At 36.9% G+C, this 9,136-nt stretch overlaps 1 protein-coding gene across 1 annotated transcript; it reads left to right on the forward strand.

The window, feature by feature from the left end:
• Positions 1 to 6,034: 6,034 nt before the first annotated feature.
• On the forward strand, positions 6,035 to 8,835 carry LOC119765087. The gene is made up of 3 exons (XM_038248220.1): positions 6,035 to 6,184; positions 6,261 to 6,434; positions 8,426 to 8,835. The coding sequence occupies exons 1-3, from the start codon at positions 6,157 to 6,159 to the stop codon at positions 8,542 to 8,544; spliced, it is 321 nt and encodes a 106-aa protein (XP_038104148.1). The 5' UTR covers positions 6,035 to 6,156; the 3' UTR covers positions 8,545 to 8,835.
• The last annotated feature ends 301 nt before the right edge of the window (positions 8,836 to 9,136 follow it).

A 9,136-nucleotide genomic window follows, 5' to 3' on the forward strand; every position in this document is an offset into this window, starting at 1 on the left:
ATCGACTTGGACCGGAATTACGGATTCACCGGAACTGGCCAGATGACCAGCTGCTGAGTTTCTGACATTTTCATTGAATTTATAAAACAATTTCCAAGCTTTTTGACATACCGCATGACATATTTGAACATTTGGAAAAAATCTTCGACTTGAACCGGAATTCCGGATTCACCGGAACTGGCCAATGTGGCCAGATGACCAGCAACTAAGTTTCTGACATTTTCATTGATTTTATAAAACCATTTCCAAGCTTTTTGACATACCGCATGACATATTTGAACATTTGGAAAAAAAACTTAGACTTGGACCGGAATTCCGGATTCATCGGAACTGGCCAATGTGGCCAGATAACTAGCTACTGGGTTTCTGACATTTTCATTGAATTTATAAAACCGTTTCCAAGCTTTTAAACATACCGCATGACATATTTGAACATTTGGAAAAAAAATCTTCGACTTGGACCGGAATTCCGGATTCACCGGAACTGGCCAATGTGGCCAGATGACCAGCAACTAAGTTTCTGACATTTTCATTGAATTTATAAAACCATTTCCAAGCTTTTTGACATACCGCATGACATATTTGAACATTTGGAAAAAATCTTCGACTTGGACCGGAATTCCGGATTCACCGGAACTGGCCAAACTGGCCAGATGACCAGCTGCTGAGTTTCTGACATTTTCATTGAATTTATAAAACCATTTCCAAGCTTTTTGACAAACGGCATGACATATTTGAACATTTGGAAAAAATCTTCGACTTGGACCGGAATTCCGGATTCACGGAACTGGCCAATGTGGCCAGATGACCAGCTACTAAGTTTCTGACATTTTCATTGAATTTATAAAACAATTTCCAAGCTTTTGACATACCGCATGACATATTTGAACATTTGGAAAAATCTTCGACTTGGACCGGAATTCCGGATGCACCGGAACTGGCCAAAGTGGCCAAACGACCAGCTGCTGAGTTTCTGACATTTTCATTGATTTTATAAAACCATTTCCAAGCTTTTGACATACCGCATGACATATTTGAACATTTGGAAAAAACTTAGACTTGGACCGGAATTCGGATTCATCGGAACTGGCCAATGTGGCCAGATAACTAGCTACTGGGTTTCTGACATTTTCATTGAATTTATAAAACCATTTCCAAGCTTTTAAACATACCGCATGACATATTTGAACATTTGGAAAAAATCTTCGACTTGGACCGGAATTCCGGATTCACCGGAACTGGCCAATGTGGCCAGATGACCAGCAACTAAGTTTCTGACATTTTCATTGAATTTATAAAACCATTTCCAAGCTTTTTGACATACCGCATGACATATTTGAACATTTGGAAAAAATCTTCGACTTGGACCGGAATTCCGGATTCACCGGAACTGGCCAAACTGGCCAGATGACCAGCTGCTGAGTTTCTGACATTTTCATTGAATTTATAAAACCATTTCCAAGCTTTTGACAAACGGCATGACATATTTGAACATTTGGAAAAATCTTCGACTTGGACCGGAATTCCGGATTCACCGGAACTGGCCAATGTGGCCAGATGACCAGCTACTAAGTTTCTGACATTTTCATTGAATTTATAAAACCATTTCCAAGCTTTTTGACATACCGCATGACATATTTGAACATTTGGAAAAAATCTTCGACTTGGACCGGAATTCCGGATTCACGGAACTGGCCAAAGTGGCCAAACGACCAGCTGCTGAGTTTCTGACATTTTCATTGAATTTATAAAACCATTTTCAAGCGTTTTGACATGCCGCTTGACATATTTGACGATTGCACCCATGTACCAACATTGGGTCATCCGATGGCCACTTGGAACCGGTCCCATGGTCCCTGGAGGCCTTGGCCATAAGTAATGGCATAAGTAATATAAGGCATGTTGTATAAGAAAATGATAAAGTTAGGCGTTGTTTCATGTCAAAAAATACTTACAATTATACATTAGTCTATATTGGCATTAAAATAGTCCTATGTCAATAAACCATTATTTATTTCTCTCAATTAGATGAACCCATATCGATAAAACATACCCGTGGTCGAAATATTCACTAGGTCTATAAACCTCATGTCACTTTTCATCTTTATAAAACTCTGTATCAATATTGCTGCTAATCTGCGAAAAAACATTGCTGGCTCTTCTGCAATATGGCATCACGACCGATTCAAAATTGTCCTCATATCGAAATACCCGAACCACATTGATCACCAAAATCAATTCGGATAACAGACTATTTAGCGAAAACACCACCCGCTTGTTTGCCGCCTGCAAATTCACCTAATTCTCACACGTTATCAAGGCAATTCTGATTGAACGGAGTTTTACCAATTCTTGCACTTTCTCCTTCCTTTCGTGCATGCGATGGCCAGCAGAGATGCTTGGTGCTGCGTCGCGACACGTGGAAACCAACCAAATTTTCAAAACTTTCAGCTTGTCTGAGGTCCAACTTTCAAAATTTACAAGAAAAGTATCAATGTTATTACATCATCGTTTTCCTCAGAATGTCAGCTACAAGCTAAATGTAATCTTACTAGGCTTTTATCGAAAAATAACGGAGATATGACGAGCGAAAGCAAAAACATAGATTTTCAGTTTTTCGGACTTTTTCACGGAAATTAGTCCAGTTTTCACAAAAGGCACCAAATCACTCCAAATTTCACCACAACGTAGATTGGAATGTGCACAACAGCGTGAATGTATTCATTTTGCCAAAATTTTTGTTCCTGATTTTTTGGCGACGCAAACGCAAAAAAAGAAATTTTCCCCATGGGGCTCCAACTTGGTGTGTCGTTAATGTCCCCCCGGTAGAACCTTTCCGAGGGCACTGACCACTCCGGGTGTGGCCAATCCGGTCAAAATGGCCATTTTCATTACAAGTTTAAAACAACATGAATTTTGATACCCATATTACCCCAAGTCGTATGGTTCGATTAATGTCCCCCCGGTAGAACCTTCCCGAGGGCACTGGCCACTCCGGGTGTGGCCAATCCAGTCAAAATGGCCATTTTTATTATCAGTTTCAATAACTATGAATTTTGATACCCATATTGCCCCAAGTCGTATGGTTCGATTAATGTCCCCGGTAGAACCTTCCTGAGGGCACTGGCCACCGGGTGTGGCCAATCCAGTCAAAATGGCCATTTTCATTATCAGTTTCAAAAACCATGAATTTTGATACCCATATTACCCCAAGTCGTATGGTTCGATTAATGTCCCCCCGGTAGAACCTTTCCGAGGGCACTGGCCACTCCGGGTGTGGCCAATCTAGTCAAAATGCCCATTTCCATTACCAGTTTCAATAACCATGAATTTTGATACCCATATTGCCCCAAGTCGTATGGTTCGATTAATGTCCCCCCGGTAGAACCTTTCCGAGGGCACTGACCACTCCGGGTGTGGCCAATCCGGTCAAAATGGCCATTTTCATTACAAGTTTAAAAAATCATGAATTTTGATACCCATATTACCCCATTTCGTATGGTTCGAATAATGTCCCCCCGGTAGAACCTTCCCGAGGGCACTGGCCACTCCGGGTGTGGCCAATATCCTATAAATGTGGTCCCAAGCCCATTGCCCCAAATCATTCTGGTCCGGTGACCGTCCTTACAATCTTCATAAGAACAGAATTCCTCCCAATTTAGTGCACAAACTGTGTCTTTCAATGTGTGCGTGTGTGTGTGAGCAATAAAATTACCACCGTGGATCCGCTTTTGTCGAAACCTCGTAAGGCACTGAATTTTCTGAGGCTATCTGTTGGCTTAAATAGTTCGCATGAAATGTGGCAACATGGTGCAAATTTTGCCTCCTCTCCTGTTTACGTGGAACTGTCACGCGAGAATGTTCCGTGTTCGAACCGGTTGTTGCGTTTGAAATGGAATTTGTATACGATTCTAATTAGATTCTGTTTCAGAATTCGGATTGTTTGTGAGAATCCTGTCAACTCAATCGGAATTCTGAAACGTAATAATGCTCCAGTCATCAATTCGAATTCTGAAACGGAATCTAATTAGAATGTAGAATTTCCAGCAAACGCAACAACCGGTTCCGTGTTTGAACCGGTTGTTGCGTTTGAAACGGAATTTGTATACGATTCTAATTAGATTCTGTTTCAGAATTCGGATTGATTTGACTGGGCGGTACTTACACGGAATCGGTTGTTGCGTTTGAAACGGAATACGTAAACGATTCGAATTGAATTCCGTTTCAGAATTCCGATTGAGTTAACTGGGAAAAGGCGGGCAAATTCGTTTTAGTTATTTTCTTCCTCACTTTGATCTAACCAGTGATGTGTAACCAGGAGGTTACAAAATGTGACCGTAATTCTTCATGTAAACTAATGTCAAAAACATAAACAATGACTTTTATATCCCGCCGTTTGACTTGTGAGTTGGGATCATCCCGCCAAACAAATCCTAGTAAACTGGGGTTGCGATGGTCAAAAATACTTTTCAAATATTTTCTGTTTTTGTGTTGAACTACACGGTTCTCACTCCGGCGAAAAAAGTTTAGATTAATCCTGTTTTTTTTTTCAGCGTCAAGGTCGCTGTTTGTGATGTCCAGGTCATCCCGGCATGTGATAGGCCCAGGAAGTTGAATAAGGCAGATCGTCCACCAGCCGGAACAAGGTTTTGCGCAGGATAACGAACCTGGTAGGCCGAAACGAGCGAACCTTTCGTTGAGAAACTGCCCTTGAAGCAGGAGATGACCACCGTTGGACAGGACTACAACAAGTCTTCTATCGGAACGGAATCAAACGCAAGCTATGCTGGACCAGTAAATCTGGAATAATGGCCAGATGGCGGACGCCAGATTCGAAAGTTGCCCGTGCATGCGGATTATCATTTCTTCGACCGAAGATAACATATCAATGTCACGTTTACAATTTAATTTAAATTGCAATTAATCCATTTAATAATTTCCAATTAGATCCGAAAAATAAATTAAATCAAGCTTACTGTTTAAATTATGACTGAAAAATTCAGGTTTAGCGATCAGGACTGGATGCATTCAGTCAGTTGAAAAAAAGGAGATTTAGACCTAAACATATGTTTCAAATAATGGAATGCTGATTTTTCCAAGGGAATGATGGAAAGAGAGGAATCACAAATCCGTATAAATAATTTCAAGATTTTTCAGGTGTAAACCGAATACGCAATCAAAAATTAAAATGGAAGAATAAGGCTTTTAACTGCTTATTTAATTGTCGGTGTACAGGACGCCGCACTGTTTAATCATTTTCTGACGTACATTCAATTTTGCAGTCCAAACCCAGTCATTGAATGGGAAAATAAAATTTTTTCGAATTTTATTTTCTTGATTTGTGTGCACCTACGTCGAAGACCAAGATTGTTTACTTTTTGCTCTTTGGTCTGACAGTCTTGGTCTGACAGATTTGGTCTGTCAGTTTAATCATGGATTTTGGTCTGGTCTAGGCGAGGGATAGGACACAGCACCTTCCTGGATTTTTCTTCTTCGACGAAGTTTTTTTGAAATTGAATATGTCTTTATTGAACTTTCTTATAATAATTACATTTCATTTACATTCTAAGTGGTATGGCTACATGCTCTTCATCTTTGTTATATTTTTCGTTTTCTTATTAACTGTTCACATTCATTTATTTACTTCAAATTGTTTTACATTTTTGCATTGAATCGAATACATTTGGGTAAAAAGAAAAAATCACTTTAACAACTAATCCTAACTTAAAACTAAAAAGTAAATTCATTGAAATATTCAATATCATTAGAACGAGTAAACTACGAACTGTTTTTTTAAGATAAATCCTCCAAGCGTTCTTACTTGTTCCGCACGAGTTTTGCAACCACGCAGTGTTGTTGTCATCTCGATGAAAATGTTCAGAAGTTCTCGTGGTGAAAACAGGTCACTGCTGCCCTGTTTGAAAAATGTCGCACGTCGTACAAGCTGTCGCGCGGTTTTGGTTTTACCGTTTCGATATCGATTGGTCGAAAGGACGACAAACGTACGACAAACACTCGACATGCCCGACAATGTTTTTTCCATCGATTTCCCTTCAATTCGACGTCACGATTTTCGTCGACGCAAACAGTTTGACAGTTCTCTTCAGTTTGTCTTGTTTGGACTTGAATGCAACCGAATCGAACCAGTTATTGTTGATGTTGGGCTTCGGAAGGATTTTGACCGGTAAGTTGTGCTTTTTCTGTCGGAAAGTTCCGGCCGGAGTGGGCAAGTGGCCAAATTATAGTTTCTTATGTTCCAGATATTCAGAATTCTGTCTTCGTGGCGGTGGAGGAGAAGGACGCGACGCATGAATCCGGCGGGCCAGGTCTTCGTGGCGGAAGACAGGACCGGGAGGAACCGAGCTTATGGAGGATATGGTTCATTCCAAAGGAGGAGGAGGATGAATCACCGAATGTCAAAATTTCTACCCAAGGTAAGAGAAAAAGGTACAAAATAATCATCTCGTGGCGGTGTTTCTGATCCACCGGATTTTTAATCAATAGAACTGTTGCTTCAAGTCATTGAAATGATGGAAGAGGCGCATTTTAAAGTATCGGGAGTGAGCTTGGAAGACCGGAAGTATGAGGGCTAATATTGGGTGTTATGATTATTGGACTTCAGAATTGTATAATAAAAACTCTAACATTTGACTAATCAAAAATTAACTCCTTAAGGAAATTTTTAATATCTCTGATTTAACCCTTTAAGGCCCAGAACTTTTATACTGTTTTTATTACCTAAAAAGTAGTTAACATTGAAAAACGGATTTTTGAATGGTGTAAGTGCTCCGCCAGGAACATCTTGATGATGAGTTGCAATATTTAAAAACTACCAACATCCTGAATTCTCTAATATTTTACAGTTTTTTTATATTTTTTACCGAAAAATAAAATTAATTTAAATAAAAAGGTTGAAAACAAAGCGATTACAAAAAAATTAATTATTTTTAAGGTTTACAAAAATATTTTTTAAATGAAAAAATATTTATAATAAAATTATAACAAATTGAAAAATGCAGATTACAAAAAGGTAAAAGAAATATCTTTTTTATTTCAAACACTTAGAATAAAATTCTAAAATAATTCTAAAATAATTCTAAAATTTAAAATCTAAAATTTTAAAATTTAAAATTCTAAAATTCTAAAATTCTAAAATTCTAAAATTTAAAATTTAAAATTTAAAATTCTAAAATTCTAAAATTCTAAAATTCTAAAATTCTAAAATTCTAAAATTCTAAAATTCTAAAATTCTAAAATTCTAAAATTCTAAAATTCTAAAATTCTAAAATTCTAAAATTCTAAAATTCTAAAATTCTAAAATTCTAAAATTCTAAAATTTAAAATTCTAAAATTCTAAAATTCTAAAATTCTAAAATTCTAAAATTCTAAAATTATAAAATTATAAAATTCTAAAATTCTAAAATTCTAAAATTCTAAAATTCTAAAATTCTAAAATTCTAAAATTCTAAAATTCTAAAATTCTAAAATTCTAAAATTCTAAAATTCTAAAATTCTAAAATTCTAATATTTTAGAATTTTTTAGATTTTTTTAGAATTTTTAGATTTTTTAGAATTTTAGGAATATTTTTTTTTAATTTTAGAATTTTGTGATCTTAAAATTTTAGAATTAAAGATTTATAGAAATTAAGAATTTTAGTGTTTCAGAATTTTAAAGTTCTAAAACTCTAAATTCTAAAAATAAATTTAATTATTTTGGATTCTTAGGTTCTACAATTTTTAATCTCTTAAATTTTTATGTTGCATTACACTCAGCCCCCGGTGGTTGGTCACTTTTTCGTTTGTAAAATGGGTGTCAAACTAAAAGTGACCCCTTTCGTTTGACAACAGTTTGTGTCAAACCATCGGGTTTTGAGTGTATTCTTTAATTCTTGATATTTGTAAATTTCAAAATATCAAACATTAAATTTCATTTTTAAATTATTCAGATATTTTGAATTTTTATGATTAATTTAAACATTCGAACATTTTAAAATTATTTAAAGTCTTTTAAGTTCTTAGCTTCTTCAAAGCATGAAGACCCCAAGTCTTCAGAAACACATGCATTTTAATTTAAAAAAATCAAAAATATTTATACAGGTCCAGATGGGGTTTCTCCATGAAACTTGCGTTAATGTTGATTTTTAATTTGAAATTTAAAATGTTAGAATATTTTGTTGTCTAAAATTTGCTTTAATCTTTATTTTCTGAATAAAATAAGGTTTAATCAACTACTTTTTAATTAATTTGTTTTCAAAATTTTACATTGAAAGTTAAACTTTTGAATATTCCACAATTAATTATTTTATGAATTTTCACAGATTTTTTGAGTATGATATCTGTCATGAGATTCCCTTTGTTTCAACAACAAAACTCTAGATATGATTTGGATATGATTATTCAGCCGAATGACGTTATCTTTTTTCAGGTAACCAAACATATTCCAATCTGATCCTGCTAACAACCCAGCGTCTCCGTGTTGTTCCACGCAGCTTGTTGAACGGAAGCTGTAACGACCGCAAAAACACCTGCTCCAGAAGTTCGTAAACCGACGCTGTCCCGTACTCCGGTGGCCATCAATCCATGGGACATAAACGGTGGCGCCGCACCCCGCCGTATCTGCGGCTAGTCGAGGAGCAATAGTCCTTCTTGATCAAGATGCTGCCCCGCACGCTGGCGTCGGCTCGAAAAGATGGCTGACAAAATCCGGACCCGGAAGACAACGCCAAAAATTCCGGCCAAGATGCCGAGCGACGAGGAGAACTGGAAGACCAACCGGAAGACGACACCAAGATGTACGTGAAGATCCGCGACACAACAAGTATAATGAAATAATTGATTTTTACTGTGGGGAAATGTGCAAATTACATGAAAAATAAATTAAAAATAAACAATCATCTATTTTTTAACTGCAACATAACCAAAAACCTGAAAAAACAGCACACGACAAAGGCACGACAACCTAAATAACAAAACCGTGCGACGTCGGTCGAATGTCGTACGACAATGTCGAACAATTTCGATGATCGATCGCACGACAAATACGACATTTTGGTGCAAAAACGTATGACATTCGTGCGAATGTCGCACGACATTGTCGTGCGACGTCGTACGGTTGCACGGACGACAAACGACGGAC

This window comes from Culex quinquefasciatus, chromosome 1 (assembly GCF_015732765.1).
Source record: "Culex quinquefasciatus strain JHB chromosome 1, VPISU_Cqui_1.0_pri_paternal, whole genome shotgun sequence".
In the NCBI taxonomy this organism is placed as follows: domain Eukaryota; kingdom Metazoa; phylum Arthropoda; class Insecta; order Diptera; family Culicidae; genus Culex; species Culex quinquefasciatus.

Excerpts from the sequence above, each read along its gene's own strand:
- LOC119765087 (XM_038248220.1), top strand. The coding sequence starts at position 6,157 with ATGTTGGGCTTCGGAAGGATTTTGACCG. Across the intron at positions 6,185-6,260 it reads CTTCGGAAGGATTTTGACCG|ATATTCAGAATTCTGTCTTC; the intron begins GTAAGTTGTGCT and ends CTTATGTTCCAG. Across the intron at positions 6,435-8,425 it reads TGTCAAAATTTCTACCCAAG|GTAACCAAACATATTCCAAT; the intron begins GTAAGAGAAAAA and ends ATCTTTTTTCAG.